This window comes from Lagopus leucura, unplaced genomic scaffold (assembly GCF_019238085.1).
Source record: "Lagopus leucura isolate 7727_CA_CO unplaced genomic scaffold, USGS_WTPT01 Super-Scaffold_100002, whole genome shotgun sequence".
NCBI classification, from domain to species: domain Eukaryota; kingdom Metazoa; phylum Chordata; class Aves; order Galliformes; family Phasianidae; genus Lagopus; species Lagopus leucura.
The window spans coordinates 88,783,587-88,806,533 of NW_024962263.1; the positions used below are offsets into that span (position 1 = coordinate 88,783,587).

A 22,947-nucleotide genomic window follows, 5' to 3' on the forward strand; every position below is an offset into this window, starting at 1 on the left:
CAGACCAATTTTTTTCTAATTAACCACTGGTTTATAGTAATTACAAGTAGCTATTTTGTGATGGTTGAATTATTTACAAGTAGAGTGAAACAGAATGTGGTGCAGATGGTACTAGACATCTCTAGTTTGTAACTCAACTTACAACAGTCCGTAAAGGGTCATGACAGCAGAGCAACCTTGTCAACCAAGTAAAACCAGCTTTAGAGATGAAAACACTGAAATACTGGAAACTAATAGTAGTACAAAATTAACAATAGTAATTACTAAAACCTCATTATTAAAGAACTCTTCTGTAATCATTAAGTAAGTTGGACAATCAGACTGTTAGAACATTAAGTGAACTCACAAAAATCCCACGGGTCCACACAGATGTGTGCTTCCTTTTGCCCCAGTAAGTCTCAGGGTGCAACAAGATGCAGGTCTGCAAGGTGAGGGTCACTGAGGGATGCTAAGGACATATATTCACATAACTCAAAGAACTTGATTGATCCTGCCACATCCCCTTGTCACCACACACCTGGAGTGATGACATGAGAGACATAAGCCTGTTCTGAAAATAAAATACTGACTCTGACAGTTACTAAAATACCTCCCAGCAATCTTTCTCATTCTTATTACTACGACAATTGTTTCTAGCACAGCTGCTGTCCTACTAAAGCAAACACTGTAGAATTTTACATACCATATTTTGATATTCAAAGGATTGATGACTAAAACCACAACAAATACTGGGAGCTTGGACATAACCACAATGAAGGCAGGACAGAGAGAAATGTGCCACAACCAATTGCACAGAAAGTGGTGATTTATTTTAGGCTTTCAACTTCACATGCAATATTACCTGAAAACACTGGCTTCAGCCAAGGACTCAGGTCAAAGCCCAGACTTAAGTGCTCCATCACTTCAACAAGTTGGAGACTAAATCCAACCCATTTTTACAGAGTATTTGTGGCCATGCTAGTATGCAATATGTAACTTATCCCAATTTAAGTGTTTATTTTAATAAAGTTTTATGCAACAAAACTATCATTATGAGAGGTTTTTTGTTGTTTTGTTTTGTTTTATCTGGGGAATAGCAGAGACCCATACCAACACAGAGAAACACAAAAGGATTGCAGCTACAGAGGCTTTTCGCTGTGCACATTTTAAACAAGTCATTTTTCAAAGCAAACAAACAACGAAGTCCCAAAATAAACAAGAAAATAAATGACAGCAGGCCCTTTGTAGTGTGTTTAAATCAGGCATCCCCTAATTACCACATTAAGGAGCACTGCACACCCACCATGCACATCGCTGCTGGAGTGTGCGGCAGCACGCACAGAACTCCCTCCTGTGACATCTCTGCCTGTGTAAAGCCTTGCAAAATAGAGCAAAAGAGGTCTTTCTTAGCTAAATTACAATAATGCCACTTAGAGAATGGCAATACTTTCTGGTAGGAAGGCAAACCAGTCTGCTCTGGTTTGGAGACTGGAAAGAAAACACGTTTCACACATCTTCCTTTACCTGTGCATAACCTCAACCCTTGTAGAGGTATATGGAGAGTGAACAGCAAAAATGAGGAGTGCAAGTTGGACCCTTCCATCTGCATCTTTAAAAAATGCCCATTTCCACATCATCTGGAAGCTTAAAGCCTGACACAGTAGTACTGTCACATGCTTTGCTGCGGGCATGGGTGGTTAGTGCTTCTCCATTTCTCTCCAAGAAAACTTAAAAGCAAGAAGCAAGGACAGAACATTTAAAATTGGTCATTTTGCACTGTATCTTCTTATGACATTGTTACAGAAGTACAGGGTCATAAAAGAAAGACCAGAAAAGGCCACTAAGATCATCTAGTCCAACCATCAACCCATCGCCACCATGCCTACTTAATGATGTCCCTCACTGATACATCTCCAAGTTTCCTGAAATGCTCCAGGAACACTGAGTGCACCACCTCCATGGACAGCCTGTTCCAATGTTTCACCACTCTTTCTGATAACAAATTTTTCCTAATATCCAATCTGTCATAAGCAGTGGCATGGCTTAGTGATGGGATTTGGTCAGTGAAGCTAATAGCTGGATTAGATCTTAAATTTCTGTTCCAACTTGAATGATTCTACTATTCTGTGATTATAACAATTTTTGAACATATAAAACGATGCACTGAAATGTTGGGTTAAAGAGATTTCAGAGAGAAACTGTTGTAGCATCTCCTTCTACTGGTAGAGGTACAGGACAATACTTTTTCCTTGACACTTCTTTTCTGAATAACATGGGCATTGGGACAGCCCTGAAAACAGACTGCAGGCTCCATTGGAGTCTCTACAGGACTCCACATTTGTTTGCTTGTTTGTCGTTATTCTCACCAATATGGATTTCAAAAGTCAGAAATAAACGTGCTACAATACCCACAGCTCAGACTCCACATCCACGTAATACCAGCACAAAACTAAAATAAGGGAAAATGATTAAAAAAGGATTAAAATTAATCTGTCTGTTGTTGTTTCTTGTATTGAGTAATCACGGCTGTGACAAGTAAATTGGATTAAAAATTAGTCCCAAATCAGTCCTAAAAAGAAAGACAAAAACTAGCAGAAAAATACAACTTGTTACAAATAGAGTGCATCTTTCCCAAACTCTCAGGTATTTACATACTGAGTAGTACCTTTTAAATACAGAAGAATGTCACTGATCCATACAAACGGCCACATCCAACCCCCAGACAAACCAGTGAGCAGACACCTACTTTTATGCATACGTTTTGATTACATCTTAGAGCTTTAGTTAAGTGAACCATTTATAAAACTAGTCATGAGTGGTCACAGGTAACTAAGGAATAACTGAAATATGCATTTAATTAAGAAACCCTTAACGTGTGACTATATTAAATCCTTGGGTCAGAAAATTAACAAAAAGCATGCACAATAACCAACAGAAAATCACAGCTATAATAGACAATGATGCATAAGATGCAAATGATAAGGCAGGTAGATCAAAGAGTGGATGTATCTGCCAAGCAGGAAGGTACTGGGCTAGAAATGCTGCACAATTCACACATAAAACAAGAAAGTTGGTGAAGAAAGGGAGTAATTTCTGTTAAGTAAATTTATGGGTGAGGGAAAAGAAGCAAGAAAAAGTAAACGTGAATGCTTGTGGGTACATATGAAAGGGCAGAGTCAGCTTTCTGAATTTTATTCGATATTATTATGTACAGTATTCTTTTGAAGTCAATCCTGTTCTTCGTTCCACCTAGGAATTATTCAGTTTGTGTTTTCCAGGCATCTTGGCAATTTTACAATCATCTTACACTGTGTCAAGGGTAGTTTAAAATGTAATATGAGGTTCTTTATTTATGTTATTTACTTTTCCTGGTTGCTCTGAACAGTGTTTTTCTTGCTTACGCAAACTTTGATTTCAGAAACTCTGTTCTTCCATGAAAACAGGAGGCGATGGGAAAACACAGTTCACCACATACTCATAAATCTCTCACACAATAAACAGACCAGCACCCTCTCACAATGATGGTTTTCCGACTCTACAAATGCCAGATTTAATGCCTCCTTCATGTCCCACTCTCTTCTTTGTGTCTCCATCTGCCCCATCATTTATGAGTAAAATGCTGCCTGCATCACTGCTTATTAAGCTACCACATTTTCTTGGTAGGTCCCAACAGCTCATACTGATGTTAATAAAACACTACCTGTACAGAAAAACTTCAGAGAGGAAAATCACATCAGACAGGGTAGAGCATTTCATGGGATACCCAATTCGAGGCTTCTTTCTATGTAATACTCACAGATTAGGCACTTGACACCGCAGCCCAAGTCACAAAGCTGGTAAGTTTGGCTGCATATTGTCACTGTCTTCCCATTTCTTTTATGGAGAGGTTGTGAAAACTGAGTTGCTATGCCCTAAAGTTATCAGGGTATATCATACCTATTGGGCCTCACAAATGCTCCTACTGAAGTGCTAATCATAATGGAAATGCATCAGATTTGGCCATGACCCAGAGATGATGGCTTCTGGTGAACTGTGTTGTATTAAACAACAGAGAAATGAGATTTTGGGGCTGTGCCTTTATTCCCAATGCTTTTTTCTTTGACCTCAATCACTGTTATACACTCTATGCTTTACATAACATTAGGACCGAGTCAGTAGAGAATTGTGTCCACAATGTGACCGTTTCACCCAAAAATCTAGGAAAAAAAATCAATTTGTATGCAGTCCAAGACAAAATCCTCTCCGTGCCTCAAACCTCTACACAACAGAAGTACACTCTGCTCCATGCAATTACACAGCAATAAATGACTTTGCTCAGGGGTACTTGTCGTTCGCTGTGAGTAGCGCAAAGTACTGAGGGAAGAGATGAGCAACGTGGGCCACCAAGGTGCATTTTTCAGTATCACCATCCATCTGCACAGGAACAATCTCCTTTTGCTGAGCAGGCAATGCAGATCATACATAAAGCAGATCATGCATAAAGCAGATCTCCCCAGCTCTTCCCATCTTGCAGGCCCAGCTGAATACAATGAGGGAAGCAGGAGCACAGCTGCATTAACTAGCTGTATAGACTAGATGGATGGGTAGATTGGTAAAATTGCTCTAACCAGTCTGGGGAAAATGTATTTTCTTCAAAATGAGAATCAGGATAACTGCAATAAGAGATGCTCTGACTTTCTAAGAGCTGCACAATCAACCTGTGATGTAGCAGCTAGACTAAGGAGTATCTTCACAAGCAAATATAATGTGCGTTGCTTTTAGTGGAATGTAAGCATTGCTGACAAGCATGAGCATCTCTTTTCTTCTCTTTATCCATCATCTTTCCAGCTGACAAGTGTGAGAAGAATACTGTGTGTACTCATTTCATTTCTAAGCAACTGTGTCCAGATGTGGAGTCCTCAGTCCAGGAGAAACATGGATCTGTTGGAAAGCATTCAGCCATCAAGAGAGGGGAGGGATTGTCCTCTCTGCTCTGAGCCCTGCGGCCTCACCTCAAGCACTGGGGGCATGTTTGGGTGCCACAGAATAACAAGGGCATAAAACTATTAGAGAGCACTTAATAGAGGGGTGGAGAGTGCAGAGGGCAAGATGCATGTGGAGCAGCTGAGGTACACTTCCTTCATTCATCTTCCTCCTCTACACAAAAAAACACTGTGGCAAGGAAAACGCCAGAGGCAGAACGACTCCTGCTGCAAAAACAGATGCTTTTTTAATTGTCCATCTCATGCATAATTGGTTGAACCAAGACACATGTGAAGTAGACGGAAGCACATGTGTCAAGGGAGGAAGCTTTCCTCAGCGGAGGCAAGAGGAAAAAATCTCCCTCTGGAAGCCTGAGAAATGCAATAGTTTAGCTGCATCCACTCAGATTCACTTTTCAGCACTATAATTAGCATGGCCTGGTCCCATAATGTGGTAACCTTTACCCTGTGACCCAGCTCGCTCTCTTTACGGCTTGTTAGCAGTGTGGTTACTCAGGCATAGCCTAGAAAAAGCAGAGATATCTACAGAGCTATTGGATGGCTGCCACCTGTGGTAAGGTAAAAGGCACAGGCATCTACTCACCTACTTAAAAATAACATTTCCTATTTCAATCATATCTATATCGAGAAAAAGGTTATTCCTTTTTTTTCTTTTTTTTTCTTTTTTTTTTCTGGTTATTTCCTCCTTGCCTGAAACCTCTTTCCCTTGTCAGCCCAGTCAACTCTAGATATAACCAGGATACAAAGACCCTGCGCTCCCAACTGAGTGAAATTACATTCAATAAAGAACATTAACAGCTATAATGCTGGTTTAAAAAAAAAAAAAAAAAAAGAGGGAAAAAAAAGAGAGAAATTGTGAGTTCTTTTTAATAAAACCTGGTTTGCTATTGGGCTGAATCTCTCATGTAAGATTGCTGCCCAACTTTGTGATTAATTCACTGCAAAGCCTTAAGAATTCACAGGGCTTATTTTGTCCATCTGTAAAGTGGAGAAATAAAACTAGGACCTAGATTTTCAGCATTTCAGCTGAGGCTTTTAAAATGCCTGTTGCTATAGCACTGTGAAATCTTTTCACAAATGATTCTGAAATATTATCAGTGTTTCAAGAGGTAATCACAAAAGAAAAAAAAATTGCTTTTTTTTTTTTCTCTATGTCCTTTAAAAGCTCTAAACCTAGATTTGTAATTGAAGTGCAAACTGACCTTTATAAACTGTAAAGCACGGCTAAAATATATTATTCTGCAAGGCTTGGGGGAATTTGCCATGCTCAGCAATTCAATAATCTTACTTTCTCTCATTTATGCTCCTCAGACAATGTGACATAGCTGGATTTTTCCTCTACTGCAATTGTGAATCAAGCAGGAAAGGTTGAGGGGCTTTATCAACACTACAATCTAAAGCTCCTGTCAACTTGCTGCTGTAACCTGCTTTTTGGCAAATAACTCAGCTGTTTTACCCACCTTTTCAAACGTTTCAGCAGCTAATACTAATCCATATTTAATCCCATTTGCAATCTGCTAGCTCAGACTGTTAAATGGTCCATGTACAGAAACAATCCATCATCACCAGTTTAACCATCTGAACTGGTTTTCCTTCTAGACTTGTCACATCATATAACATAACTGCAGCCATGTGCAGTACCATAAAGCCACAACAAAAATGTCAGGCATCACACTTTGTTACTGGGTAATTATATTGAATAGGAACAACTGCACTTTGAGCTTCACATGGAAAAAAAAAAAAAACAAAAAACAAAAAACAAATCACTGCAGTGCTGTACATAAGCAAGAAGGCCTCAAAGTATCGATTCCATAAACCTCTTTCAATTCCTGGGGCTCCATCTACAAACAGCAGCTTTAACATTGCTCAACCCACCAGAGCACTGCTCTCTGCCACAGAACCCCAAATTCTGGTTCAACTGAGTCTGCACTGCTGTCATTTCCTTCAACTAATGCCAGCTCATTTGAACAAGATACAACAACTTACCTCTCCCAATCCTGCAGCAGCAGTGTCATTATTGTTTTTAACACGATTAAGAGTGCTAGATCAAACATTTGCACACAGGGTTAACATTTCTTGCAGCTTAAGAAAAGAAGAAATAAAGCTAAAATAGAAGACTTACCGAGTGCTCTACCTTTTGAATGCTTTAACAAGTTTTCTCGCTTTTTCTGCACATTTCCTAAGGTGGTTGTTGCCATGGGACCAAGTGCACAGCACTCCTGGTACCTGAACACTGAAACTTTATTGAGCTGTTTACTGGCTGCACAGTGAAGGGGTCACATGTACACTTTTAACCTTCTGGTCCTATTTACTGTATTGCTATTAAGAAAATAACTCTTAAAAAAGAATGGAAAGTCCTCCACAGCTGGCTTAACCCCTAAGAATGTATACAGGGGAGCTAAGAATTTTTTTTTTTCCTTTACTGTTGTAAATCCATAAGGAAGATTCCTGTTGTGTGACACTGCAATCTAGGAAAGACGCATGATGTTACTTAATCGTTATTCTGCAAGACTGAATGCATCATAGAATCATAGAATCATAGAATCACTAAGGTTGGAAAAGACCTAAAAGATCACCCAGTCCAACCGTTCACCTATTCCCAATAGCTCCTACTAAACCATGTCCCTCAACGCAACATCCAGTCTTTCCTTGAACACCCCCAGGGTCGGTGATTCCACCACCTCCCTGGGCAGTCCATTCCAGTGCCTGACCACCCTTTCTGAAAAGTAATACTTCCTCATGTCCAGCCTGAATCTCCCCTGCCGTAGCTTGAAACCATTCCCCCTGGTCCTATCACTAATGACACGAGAGAAGAGGCCGACCCCCAGCTCACTACAACCTCCCTTCAGGAAGTTATAGAGAGCAATAAGGTCTCCCCTGAGCCTCCTCTTCTCCAGGCTGAACATTCCCAGCTCCTTCAGCCTCTCCTCATATGGCCTGTGTTCCAGACCCCTCACCAGCTTTGTTGCCCTTCTTTGAACACGTTCCAGGGCCTCAATATCTTTCTTGCAGTGAGGGGCCCAAAACTGGACACAGTACTCCAGGTGCGGCCTCACTAGTGCTGAATATAGGGGAACAATCACCTCTCTGCTCCTGCTTGCAACACTGTTTCTGATGCAAGCCAGGATGCCATTGGCCTTCTTGGCCACCTGGGCACACTGTCGGCTCATGTTCAGCCGAGCATCAATCAATACCCCCAGGTCCATTTCCTCTATGCAGTCCTCCAGCCACACCGCCCCAAGCCTGTAGCGTCGCCTGGGGTTGTTGTGGCCGAAGTGCAGGACCCGGCATTTGGCCTTGTTGAAACTCATCCCATTGGCTCCAGCCCAGCTCTCCAGCCTGTCCAGATCCCTCTGTAGGGCCTCGCTACCCCCAGGCAGATCCACATTTCCAGCCAATTTGGTGTCATCTGCGAATTTACTGAGGGTGCACTCGATGCCCTCATCGAGGTCATCAATAAAGATATTGAAGAGGACAGGCCCCAGCACCGACCCCTGCGGAACACCACTCACGACCGGTCGCCAGCTGGATTTAACTCCATTCACCACCACTCTCTGTGCCCGGCCCTCCAGCCAGCTCCTTACCCAGCCAAGAGTGTACCCATCCAAGCCTCTGGCTGCCAGCTTCTGCAGGAGAATGCTGTGGGAGACAGTGTCAAAGGCTTTGCTGAAGTCTAGGTAGACCACATCAACAGCCTTTCCTTCATCCACCAGATGGGTCACTAGATCATAGAAGGAGATCAGGTTGGTCAAACAGGACCTGCCCTTCATGAACCCATGCTGGCTAGGCCTGATCCCCCGGTCACCCTGCACATGCCGCATGATCTCCCTCAAGACGATCTGCTCCATAACCTTCCCTGGCACCGAGGTCAGGCTGACAGGCCTGTAGTTCCCCGGATCCTCCTTACGACCTTTCTTATAAATGGGAGTCACATTGGCAAGCCTCCAGTCTTCTGGGACCTCACCAGTCAACAAGGAGCGCTGACAGATGATGGAAAGCGGCTCGGCTATCACCTCCGCCAGTTCCCTCAGCACTCTCGGGTGGATCTCATCTGGCCCCATCGACTTGTGACAGTCCAGCTGGAGCAGTAGGTCTCTGACTGTTTCTTTCAGAATCACAGGGGGGTTAGTGTGCTCCCCGGCCGAGATTACCAGGTCAGAGAGAGGGGTATCCTGAGGATAACTGGTCTGACTTTTAAAGACAGACGTAAAGAAGGCATTCAGAACCTCCGCCTTTTCCTTATCCTCAGTGGTCACATTCCCAGCCTCATCCAGCAAAGAGTGGATATTCTCCTTTGTCCTCCTCTTACTGTGATCTGATCACAATAAGATCATACTCTGATCAAGATCACAGGACATGAAGAGGCAAGCTCTTCATGCACAAACTGCATCTGCATTTTGTGAACACCAGGAAAGAGAATGTATGGAGGCATTGTTATGAAATGTTCTGGTAAACATGTATAAATCCTCTGAGGTTTCACTTTCTGCAACACGTTTGTCAAACACTCCATCTTCAGCATGATTAGTCAAGATGAGGGTGTGGACTCACAGCTGATCACAAGAGTTTTCTGGAATAAATCTGTTATGCTGCATTATCAGCCACCAGGGAACGTTATGCTAAAATTATCATTTCTTAAGGCACCCTCACCTTCTCTGTTCTTGTCTTTGTAGTTCTTATCTGGCATTAGTCACTTTTCTCCCTCCAAAACATTTTTTCCAAAGAGCATCCTTACCTAGATTATCTAGTTCTACTTCAAACAAGTTGGGAAAAGGGTATTAAACTCAGTAATTTAAAGAGAATTCCTCCTGATACCCCATTACTGGTCTGCAGAAGTGTTACTTGCTGAAAACCACCTTACTTGATTAAAATCTCTCTTGCTCATACAAATTGCCCAAAGATCTGATTAACCCCTGGCAGTGCCTCCTGCAGTGGGAATTCTGACATCTCTGCACAGGTTTGTGATGGACCTGATTGGGCACAGTGCAGAATCATAGAATCACAGAGTCATAGAATGGCCTGGGTTGAAAAGGACCACAATGATCATCTGGTTTCAACCCCCTGCTATATGTAGGGTCGCCAACCAACAGACCAGGCTGCCCAGAGCCACATCCACCCTGGCCTTGAATGCCTCCAGGGATGGGGCATTCACAACCTCCTTGGGCAACCTGTTCCAGTGCGTCACCACCATCTGTGTGAAAAACTTCCTCCTAATATCTGACCTAAACCTCCCCTGTCTCAGTATAAAACCATTCCCCCTTGCCCTATCACTATCCACCCTCGTAAACAGCCATTCCCCCTCCTGTTTATACGCTCCCTTCAAGTACTGGAAGGCCACAATGAGGTCTCCCAAAAGCCTTCTCTTCTCCAGGCTAAACAAGTCCAGTTCCCTCAATCTTTCTTCATAGGAGGGGTGCTCCAGCCCTCTGATCATCTTAGTGGCTGAAGGGTTCATCCACTTGAGCATTGCTGTGAAAAAAAGCAGTGATATTTAGCAAGCCGCAGAGATTTCTCCAACAAGCAAAAGCCCTCTTAGTTTTCCCTAAGACTGTGTTCTAGTCTTTGTTTTCTTCTAAAATTCAGCAAACCTTCCTGAGGGCATTAATTGTTTCAACATATTGCCCTCAGAATTACAACTGAAAGATCAGCAGAAGCCACTGATCACAATACACATCATTGTCATTGACATGACCGTCGCTCCTGGCTTTAGGGCTAACGTAAGACTGGAGGAATAAATGAGACCTTACACAAAGCCAACAGAAGGACTTCACTAAACATGAGCATGTTTGGATTAGTATGCCAGACCCCTGAAGGACTCCGTGCCAGAACGGATGCTCAGCCCTAACGACTACGCACTCAGTGCCTGCATACATGAATTATTAAACAAACTTCATCCCACAGGTCCCTCCAGTCAATCAATACGAACTGCACTGCTAGATGTGTAACTGTAGGCATAAAAAATAATGTAAACATGTAGCCAACCCCCTCTCTTCAGCAGAATTGTTATTTTGGTCTCAAAGTTTACAGAACTTACGCTGACAAATCCAGAGGCAAGCTGCTCCAACCAGTATCTCATGTCATAAGATAAAATTCCTGCCTGTGGATATTCCAACCCAAATAAAACATTGCTTGCCCTCTGCAGGATGTGTAGAAGGAAAGTTTGTCTTTCACTACCTCTAACTCTTAGGGAAGAAAGAGTCAAAATACTTTGAGTTGGATTGGTTTTCTTCTTTCTGAGAGGGAGAAGGAGGAGCGATTTTTCACTGTTGACTCAAAATGTCAATATTTAATCTACTCAAATGCCACATTTCATTTCTAATATATGAGAAAAGAAAACAAAGTATGCCCAAAATTTAAAATAAGTATTTTGACTAATAACAGGGAGACCTGAATATTTGTCACTGACTAAGCTCAGAAAGGCTTTCTCAAAATTAGCAGAAGTTTTGCTATTATCATGGTGGTCCAAGCGCTGAAAAAGGGATAGTTTTATTCCATTTATTTATTCCTTCAGCTGTCACCCATAAACACAAAAAATATCCATGTGAATTCAGCACTTTCCAGATAAGCATCTTAGAATAAATTTATAAAAAGACCAAGCGTGACAGTATTTTTACACACAGCAATATCCAGACACACTTCGGTTAGTATCAAATTTTCTCACTACAAATCCAGCACTTCTTTAGGATGCACTTGGCGTCCAAATTGGAGGTGTGCATTTTTTTCCGTAGGCACCAAATCAGCAGGAGTGTTTGGGGTGAGGAGACGGATGATTTTTATATCAGCTAAGTCTCTGGCAGGATACAACATTTCCCTATTTCACCATTTACCAAGATCTATGCTCTGAACAGCATGACAGTCCCAGGATGTTACACTTCCTATTTGCTAGGAGTGAGTGAGCTCACACTATGGTAACAAACTTCTCCTGTCCATCAGCTCCCAGAAGACCCTATATCCTTGGTCTTCAACCAATTGGACCTAGACCTGAAGGGAAATTCTGCAAACTTGAGGCAAGAACTATAGCACATGGAAAGGTTGGGGCTCCTGTGCCACCCAATTTTCATCTGCAGAGGTCCCAGCAGTGTGTGTTCAGGCACTCATGGTCTTCTTCAACCATGACACCAAGGTGAGATCACAAACTGAGAGACAAGTCATGAGACAGCATGAAGGAAAACATGACAAGCAGCAGCTTGTCAATAGGCAAAGTTTGGTTATCTCCCACCCGTCCTTCCTTGTTCCCATGATTCTATCTCCTGAAGCATTCACCACTTGCCACGAATAACTAATCACTGCTCCATCACTTCATTACTTAAAATTCACAGCCTATTTCCAAAGGCTGATATCTTGACATGGAAAGATATTACTCTGGCCAGGACTTCTGGCCATCTCAGACCTCTGGCAAGGGCAATTTGGGAGCAAAGCACTGAAAAGAAAAACTCTTCTCTGACAGATTGATTTGTAGTGACTATTAGAAACTGTTCAGGCATGTGAAGGGATACTCCAAGGGCCTTTCTAAGCAGAGAAGGTGGTCAAAAGTCAATGAATTTATCATCATCAGAGAGTTCTGCAGTTCATCACCAGCTTTTGCAGTTTATCACAGAGATGTCATGTATCTGGAGCTATGGGATTCTTAAGGGTGAGATCTGTCATACAAACACAATTACTAATAAGGAAAGTGTATTATACAGTTAAATGCAAATGTTGCAATCTGGCAATCCATTTTTACTGCCAAACCTAGAAGGTTTTTCATGTCAGAAATTGATGCCAACAGCGATAAATGGAGGATAGATAAAGTTAATCCGACTGCTTTGAGTTGAACAGGGAAGGTATTACTTTGAAGGGTTTAACATATTAACAGAATCAAAACGATGCTTCAAAATATTTATGGAAATCTTTTTTTTTTAAGCTTATACAAGCAGAATAACAAAACCATATGAAATATTATTAAATCCTACCCTTAATTAAACATGCTGACACTTAAAAGCTTCTGTCTGATTTACTTTAATAAAATCTTCCTTCAGTAAATTATGACTTTAAGATATCTTTCTGCTCTAACTGAATCTGCATTCCACAGGAATTAAAACCTTCTTAACAGAAGCTTTTTTTTTTTTTTTTTAATCCTTACATTTTTTTAAGCTATACTTCCAACTTATCAAACATAATGGTAAGATGGGAAAAGAAAAGGGAAACAATAAGCATAAACCTAGAAACAAATATTTATTGTTTTAATACAATTCAGAAAAGCTTGAAGTGTGGATTTATCTGCCTTCCCAGCAGGTCAGTGATGCTTCTACCCATGAGGAAAATAACTTGGCCTCACTTTAGCATATGCAGAAAAAGATGGACATGTCCAAAGGGGGCTTCCATCTAGATTAGGAATAAATGACCTCACAACTCTCTACAAAAGCCTGGGTTACTACACATCTTACTGTCTTATCTATTAGGTGGGATGAATTTGAGTTTTTTAAGTATAGAATCATAGACTACCCTGATTTGCAATGGACCCTTAAAGATCACCAAGTCCCCAGAAGGTCAATTAGAAGTGGCAATTCTTCCACTTGATTCAAATGAACAGCCAGACTCACTTGAGGTGTTCTCAGGTGCATCCAGGACAGCTGTCATTTCAGAAGTAAATGAACAGCAAATCCCACACCACATCTGCCAAACCCACATGTACGCCCTGGGGCATCTCAGTAGCCTCAAGAATTATCTATTTTACCGGGATGATATGAAGCTTGATAGATGCCATTAACCAAAGCCACACAGACTCCTATCTGTAGATGACTCATACAGGATCACAGAATCATAGAATGACTTGGTCTAGAAGGGACATTAAATATCATCTAATTCTGACACCCTTGCCATGGGATGTCACCCTCAAGATCACTTATCCATAATGAAGATGACATGAAGCAACAGCCATAATAGAGTCCAGTGCACTCCAGAAGTAACAACCACGTCATGAGCACCAAAGTGTTTCAAAGCACTTCTACAAATCCAGCAAAACAACAATGAATGTGTCCAAGTGAACTGAAGAGCTCACTGCCACTCTTTAATTAATTCTGGATGTGCAGATAGGCATTGGGCTTACACAGTTATATCTCTCCCTGAGAACACCCTAAATGTGGCATCCTGTCATATGAGCACTGTTACACCACAGGAATCACTTGATTTAACGGACATGTGATGGCAAGATAAACTGATGAAGGCATTCCTAGAAATTATCCCAGTGATTTACTGGGATAATGGAAAATTTACTGGGGACCATGATGAAGATAGAGTTCTTTCTAAACCCAGCAATAAGCAAGCAAACCATACATGAATTTTGGCATAACCTGCATTCCCAGGGAAAACAGGTATATCTTGAGGTTACTGTTTGGCCAAAATCCAGGATCCAAAAGCTACACTTTTTGCCCCTTTCAGCATTACTGCCTTTGTCTCACCTCTGAGAAGCTCAGACCTCATACTGAGCTTCCCACTCAGAAAATAATTTGAAACTCTTTTGCAGTACTGCACCGTAATCAGTTCTGTTGCAAAGCCCTAATAAAATCATTAAAGTATTATACATCAAAAAGCAAGCACTTCATCAGTGTTCTGCAGACAGTGATTGCTTCGTGGGTATATATTCGCTAACACTGCTTAGATGTGACATTCAATCTGTGGATGTAGGAATTTTCTGCTTAAACAGGAGGATCTATGTCCTTGTGGGCTCCCTGATACAGATCTTGTGATGCCAGTATGTCTGATTTTTTCCAGAGAAATGGGAAGGATATATAATAGAGAGTACGAATACTGCCATGTCATTTCTACAAGAATAGGAAGCTTATTTTCATGCACTGTATAGATGTAGATTTGAATCCCCTGTCAGCTGCAGAAAAACATATCTATATATTTCTATAATCTGTGGAAAGAAAGAAAAAGAAAAAAAAAGCAACAAATCAATCAGAGAAAGGAAGTGGAAGCAAAAATTTGTTGTTTTTTTGTTTCCTTCAAATCTGGAGAAATCAACACATTTTGCACACTCAAAACTTCCAGCTGTGCTATAAGTCCCCAAAATATCATCCTCACAACCCTTCCTTAAACAAGCAAATTCTCCTTTTAGAGACTGGTAAAGAATCCAAAAAGGCCGCAGCATGAAGTGTCATAGCTATATCCCAGACACATCAAAAAAAGGGTAGTGTGACTGTAACTCAATACAGTACCATATTAACCTTACACCTGCAATAAGTTAAGCTAGTGCTAAATATCCAATGAAAAGATATACTTGAACGTAAGCAATACAGGAGGCCTGGTTTGGAAAGCATACAACTCTGTTATGGTCAACAAGCCTCGTGAGAAAGGAAATCACGAGCCCCTTCTGCTACTAACAGCTCGATTTCACTGCTCTGAGATAGCCACCAAAGGATATTTGGAACTGCATAACCTTGATGTCACAAGACTAGGTCAGGTTCTCACTCTCTTGAAGGCAATGATTTATCTGGGCATTTAATCTACATCAGGGAACTCCCTCAATCCCACATCACAGGACGAATGAGTGAAATATATTGCTTGGGAGCCTGGATTATTAAACTAAAAGTTAGGGAAAGATAAAAATAAATATATTTTTCTTGCACTGTATCAGTATTCAACAGGATGGGTGTAGCTATAAATCATGCCTCAGAACTGCCTAATGATCCTAGCTCCTAATTCCAGCTCCATGCATCTGTCTTCCTCTTACTCCTGCTCCATTCCCAATTAATCCAGGGTCAGCTGCATTCAGCCAACTCCATCTAGAGCTTCTTATGGGCATTTACATTTCACTTTCCAGCATTTCAAGATCTAAGCTTGTAAGTCTTTGAGCTGGCTCTGGAAAGAGTTGACTGCTGAGTGTCACATATACCCTGCTCACACTTCAGCAGCCAAGCTCTGTCTCACTGACTAGAGCTGGCACTCTACTTGGGATAAACTCGTCCTAAATTCACTTGCCACAGATGCATCCTTATCCTGAATGACTCAGCTATCAAAGGCAGAGAAACCATTTCAGAAAAGGGAACAGCCCAATTTGACAGTGAGAAGTCTGCCCTCATCTGAATCAGCATCCCTGTTGATGCCCTTGTAAGCTTTGTGCACGAGAGGTGGAAAGTACATGAATTTTAAAAAGTCAGGCAACTTTGCTTTATTTATGCAGTAGCAAGACCCTGCAGCTAGGTAAATAAATGTTTTTGCAGTGTACAGACTATCTTACATACCTAATGTCCTATGCTCACTGTCATCCCCCTACTCTCAAATACTCTGACACCTCTCACCTGCCTATCACTTTAGCAGAGTGACATTCACCTAGTTAGTATGAAAGAGAACCATTAAGGATGGAAAAGACCTCTTGGAACATGTACAACTGTCAGCCCATCCCCTCCATGACCCTCAGTGCCATCTGCCCTTTTCTTGAAAACCTCCACGGATGGTGACTCCACCACTTCCCTGGGTAGCCTGTTCCAATACCTCACTACCTCTTCTGAGACTAAATTTTTTCTAATAACCAACCTGAAGCTCCCCTAGAGTAACTTTAGGCTGTTACCTCTCATCCTGTCATCAGTTACTGGAAAGAAGAGTGCTATCTCCACCTTGCCACATCCTCCTTTTGAAGTAGTTCTGAAGTGTCCCCTGAGCCTCTTCTTCTCCAGATCAAACAATCCCAGACAGATAAGATATCCACACATTTAGATATCCACAAAAACTATCACTTTTCTAATAGCCAAGAATATAAACCTTCCAAATGCTCAGTGCTTTCTCTCCACCCATCTTTCACATTAGAGGATATTCAAGGAAAAACATGCATCAACCTCAGAAGAAAAGGGTTCAAGTGGCAAAGAAGCAAGAGGTTAAGCCATGATTTGCAGCTGGGGAAGCAGAAAATGCTGCTCCAGAGGTCTCACCTGAAGAACTGACCCCCTGCTTGCTCCTGATCATAGAAATATATGCAGCCCACGTGGCTCTCGTGATTCATGGTGTGCTGCTTTTCTGCTGGTGCAGCTCTCATGAGAGAAAGGCAGAGATGCACATGGAGCATTCAGGCTACTTGCATGCATACATCTGGTGGTGAAATGGGGTCAATGTGAAGCATAGATCAGTGTTAGGACAAAAAGAATGGGACACTGAGGGGAAGGCAATTGCTGGTCTTATTCTGCTGGATACCCTGCAACTGTTCCATCTGGAGATGCAATAAGGAAAATAGGAAAAATCAAGGGAAACCTTTTGCGAGAGCCTGGGAAGAGGGGACAGACCGTTAGGGTGGAAGGAGAGAGTGGGAGGAATTCTGGGGCTGACAACAGGAGCAGGGAAGCACAGTTAAAATCAAAAGATGCTACTTTTAGCTATCTGGACAATTAATGATAATTCCAAGATCACAAATAATTATTGCAATTAGTGCGTTATGGATTTATTTATGTAGCTGCTCAAGAAAAAAGAAAATTATCTAGCCACACTGTTGAAACACTCTGAATAGCCAAGGAATTGGTTCTTAAATAAAAAAGGAGTAGTTTAGGAGCATGAGCACAAGAGATGTTCTGGGTGAGCAAAAGCCTTCCTGGACAAAGGATCTTCGGCAGTTACTGGGGTGGTTTATGCTACAAATAATTTTGTACATGTAAACATCTTTCCTGATTACACTGCTCTATACAGGCTGACTCTTTACTCTCACATCCTCTCCTGTCCCCTAAATTTAGTTCAAAATCTTCCGACTATTATTACTGTAACTATTTTTATTCCTCCAGTTTGCAAAACAGTGTTGATGTGAATTAGAGCAGATCAGATGCACAGATGATAGCAATGAATTGGAGAGAGAAGTAGAGAGACTGCAAACCTATCTGAGAGATTATATTGCATCAAAAAGGTGAGTCAAGTCCATCAGGCACTTCTTCAGATTGTAATGCTAATATAAAGAAATAGAAATCAAAATCTTCCCTCCATTCACAGCTGAACCTCATTAGGAAATGCAGTTATATATACAGAATCAGAACCATGTCCTAAGTACTTGATTTTTTATGCAGGCTGCATGAAGGGAAGCAGCTTTAATAAATTGTGCTACGTTTGGAAAAGCCATTTTAATTCTCTAATTAGCATGCATACAATGAAAACTAACTGTGCATGTTTGTGTATACACATATCCAGAAGAGAGTTTAATGAACTGTATCTACTGCAAGCGAAATTGAAGTTTCGTTTTCTCTGTGCTATACCCTGTGATGCAAGCTTCAATGCCACAACACACATCTCCACATATAAAATACCTTTCTTGTTCCTTTTCTTTCTTTTCCTCTTCAATTCACTGACTTTGGCAAAGAGGGGGAAAAAAAAAGAAAGAAAAAAAAAGAAGAGAAAGGAAAAAGCTACACAAGTACTCAAGCCTGGCTTCACATTAAAAAGCAACAAAACAAACAACCCACACACTACCACAGAAACACATCTTTCACTGTGGGCCATCATTTCCTGTTATCTACCTACCATTCTCTGCCTCCAAAAACCAGCACAAGCAAAGCTTTATACAATCAATACATGTCCTACAATCATTAATCACCAACAGAAAGGAACAAAATTAAGTGAGCCTGACAAAAAAAGTGTCCAGTTATGAATAAAAGGATGGAAAAAAGGGAGAGGATAGACGAGGGGAAAAAAATGAAAAGGTTGGGACATAGAGAGATGTAATTCAAAACAGACTCACAGTCCATCCTGAAGTTCTTGATTATCATTGGAGGTCCCCAGAGATCGAAGACTTCTTTCCAGAGAGGTCACTGTCAACAGCAGAGAAAGAAAAGGAGCATTTTCAGAGAAAAACATACTGGATTTTCACTCATCTTTTAATTTATTTCCTTTCAAAACCACATAATGAATTTTGAACAAGTGAAAACACAAAACAAGTTTTGTGTTTGAACAAGTACCTTGTGACAATATAAGGGAATGCCACTTAGCACAAAACAGATAAAACTGAGTCCCCAAGAGGTAATTATTCCATGGGTGGTGTGACAGGATAGAATAACTACTAATTAATAAATATTAACTACTCCAAATAGCCTCCAAGAAGTTGAGTTCTATCATTCATTGCATTATCTTTCAACTCACTGTTCAAGACTTTTATACTCACTCTTCTGTCTTTTAGCTCAGATAAAATGTGTCTTACTGTTATTATCTGCAGGTTAGCTAAGGAGTTCATTGGGCTTTTTCTATAAGGAGAGAAGAATGCTCAAGTCTAAGTGATTCTAATCAGAGCTGGAAGTAGGAAAGATGGTACATAAAGCACTACACAGAAACTTCATATTTAAGAAAAAAAATGCATAAATACTTGTGGGTGTTCACTGTCACATCTTCATTTCACACTAACAGAAGATCATTTCTTTTGGACTTAGCATATCAAGTACATAAAGCACTTCAAGACATTCCACAGTGAAAGATGCAATATGAATGACATTCTTACTCTTTACATCGGGGATTGTCTTGGGATGCTTCCAGCTGTAAGAACTTATGACCCTGTTATCAGTTACGCTTCAATACTTATGGAACAAAAAGAACACATAAGTAACATGGGTCGACTATTCCAGTACAAATTTAAGACATCTATTACTTTAATGACTGCAGACTCCGTCTCGGTCTGTAGTTCTGAACAAGTCACTTAACTATTTTTCCCCTGACAGAAAAAAACAAATTCCCTCTTTTCTTCTAGGCTTCTGCAGGTTGACACCAAAAGACATATGGACACAAAAAAAGGACCAAATTAACTAATTAATGTCCTTGTACAACATGAGTATCCAACACCAACAGATACTTTCACCTTGCTTACTATACTGCTAGATCTCAAAAGCAGATTTCAGTACAGAGTTTGACAGTTCACTGAGACAAAACCTTAAGTAACTGTTCTACAGTTGAGCTAATAATTATTATACTTTGCTGGACGTAGAGTTCTTTAAAGAATAAAGTGTCAGTTTTAAATAATAGCCATTTGCTTTTTTAGGATAAAAGCACTGATCCTGAAAAAATCTCACAGATATCATAATTTCCTCCTTCTACTCTGTAATCCTAACAATCCAAGTCTCCCATGCAACCTGTCCATTTCAAAGACAAAATTTAGTATCATCTAAAAATATTCCAGGACCTACCAGCCCTCTGGGGCATTTCAGAGCATGGTGCTTATTCTAATGCCATTGGAGAATGGAGAGTTATGGATTGATGGTTGGACTAGATAATCTTAGTGGTCTTTTCCAACCTTAATGATTCAGTGATTCCAGAATTCTATTTGTATAAAGGTCAGTAATCTCAATAGGACAAGCTCTGGAACAGCCAAAATGTTGGCATTTGATGTGGCTCTTACCTGGGAAATAGCAGAACTGAAATGCAAACTTGAGCCTCCTGGATCTTAGTCTGACTTAGCTCTTTCATATTTTGGGATAGTACCTTGCTTTGGCTAAGATTAGTTCTATTGAAACCTGCATGATTCTTGTGCTGGATATGGAAAATCCCTTGGAAGTTACCAGTTCTGAATACTTGAGTTACCAAAAGAAGCAGCATGTCAAGATGGGCTGGAGCAATGCCATGAAGCCAATGGTAGAACAGACTTCTTACTTCACAGGCCTTGCATATTTAATATTTAAAAGGCATATGCTAGTCTTCCAAGATGTTCCACAGAGGTCACTGCCGCTGGACTTGTACTGATTTACATAAACTGAGAGTTAGCCACTGATTGCCTACATCATCAAAATTTTTAAAATCAATGGGGAATGAGAAACTACCCCAGGATGGAAATGGAGACTTCATCATACCTGTGGGATGCTGAAAAACCCTTTGCTCAGCCTCTCAGATCAAGATAATGGGATTGCATGTGGCACCAATCTGTCATGGGGAGATATTAATAAGGAAGTAACAGGAATTAGAGAGGGAAGAGACCCATAAGAGGACTCATATTCTCCATCTGGGCAGAACAGCTCTGATTCTTGCAGTATACCCTCCAGTGATCAGCCCTTTAGCCACAAGGCATCAAGCCAGCTCCTTTTACAATAAGAGTTTATATATTTATTGGAACAGGCTGAATCAACTGAGTAAGAAAACATAAAACTCACCAAAGCCTTATCAGACAACCTTCCCTATGCTCAATAGGGAAAGTCCCTGAAGAACAGAGAGAAAGCAGGTGCAAAGTACAGGTAAAAGTTCCCACTACCCCTTGACAATTCTGTAAGAGATGACTTAAAAAAAAATGTCCCTACGTTCATGAACTGGCAATAGAATGATGCAGTAGCTCATAAACATAAGCAATGGATCTAAGGTTTTTATTAAACACACAAGAAAGATGTCCATTTTCATAGCAGAAAGGGGGAGCACAAAGCATTTCTATGTAAGTTCTGCCAAGATCAGCTCAGAGCTGCAACGTTTCTCCTTGGTCAGAAGCCAAGGCCTCAAATGGCCAAGAAGAATTTAAATCACTTTAAAGGCTCAGATTTCTGCAAAAATAGTAAGGAGAGCAAAAAGAATCAAAACAACAGAAGTACAGAGTAGAGAGCTCATAACACCTTATGCCTAGTTTGGTTTCCAAACACAATGGAGAACCTGGAAGTCCCAAATGAGGTTGGGGTAAGGCAGGAAAAGGGAAACTGCCTGGATTTATGCAATCCTGAAGGACATTCAATACACCATGCCTGGCACAACAGGAGCACAGGACAACATCTGGTGAGCATGTGCAATGCAGCCACTCACTTCTTGCTCAGCTGCTTGTGTGCTGGTACACAAAAGCAGCACTGACTTTTGCTACGTGCTCTGAGACAGAGTTTGCTGGGTTTACTGAAGAGACCAGATGGTACAGCTGTGCAAAGCAGAAGGGATCCTGGGCATCCTTTCCCATTTTACACCTCTGCAAAGCTCCTTATCTGGGCTGGATTAGCTGTGTAAAATTTCAGCAGTACATTCTGCATCTCCTCCCCTGCAAAGGTGGACACACTGTTGGGGAAGGGCTTGTGAACAAGATGCAAACAAGTTGAATCAAACTTCCTTCAGCAGACAAAAATAACAGAGGTGGTGAAGAGCATAGTATCTTATGGGCATTTATTCAACCTAAAAGCACTTTAAAAAGCATTATAAATTCATAGATTCATAGATTTTAAAGGCCAGAGAGAGATATTTTGATTATCCTGTCTGATTTCCTACCATAAAATTTCATCCCATCACTCCTATGTTGAGACCATAGACTGCAGCTGGACTAAAGTATCTCCTATAAAAAGACATTTGAATCTTGATTTAAAGGTTCGAAGCCACACCGCATCCATCACGTCCCTCCAATAAGCAGTTCTAATGGCTACTTACCCGCATACAGAAAGATTGAATTTGTCTAGCTTTGACTCCTATCTCCTGATCTCATTATCTGTGAGAATGTTAGATTAATGAGCCCTATGTATCTATTTGATGTCTTTCTTCCCAGAGAGGTACTTACAAGCCATGATCAAGCCCTCTCAGATGTCTCAAACAGAAATTTGGATGGCATGCATTTTAAAGTCCGATTTGCAGACTTCAAACAATCGCCTTAGCTCTTCTCTGTAACCTCTCCAATTTTACAAAACAGTTTTAAGTACAGGCACCGCCAATACGTGCTTCAGAGAGCACTCTGTACAGGCAACTCCAACTGAAAGCAAATCTTCACTCACTCTAAGAGCGAGTCTTAAGAGGAGAAATAAAGACCACCGGAAATTACTCAAAACCTAATTGAAGGGATAAATGTAATGCAAAGAACAAAAGTAGAAATTGGATTGCAGCATTTCAACAAAGATAATGCATTCATCTTAAGGATTTCTCAGGGTAAACTCCACTAGAAGAGCAGGAATTGGGACTACAGCTCAGATATACTTTGTCAGCCCTAACCTAGCTAGCTTGGGTACTGACAGCAAACAAGCAGCCTGCAAAACTTCACAATGAATCCTTCATTGCCAACAGCCAGTATACTATTATATCATCATTATCAAAGTAGCACCGTTAGTGCTTGGAAAAA

At 41.0% G+C, this 22,947-nt stretch overlaps 1 protein-coding gene across 6 annotated transcripts in view; it reads right to left on the reverse strand.

The window, feature by feature from the left end:
- Positions 1-22,947, reverse strand: part of TSNARE1 (t-SNARE domain containing 1) — a 461,696-nt gene that overhangs the window by 281,636 nt on the left and 157,113 nt on the right. For all 6 annotated transcript variants that reach the window (XM_042870286.1, XM_042870289.1, XM_042870288.1 and 3 more), the window contains one exon: positions 18,649-18,718. In XM_042870286.1, the coding sequence (XP_042726220.1) occupies positions 18,649-18,718 (70 nt within the window). The remainder of the gene's footprint in view (positions 1-18,648; positions 18,719-22,947) is intronic.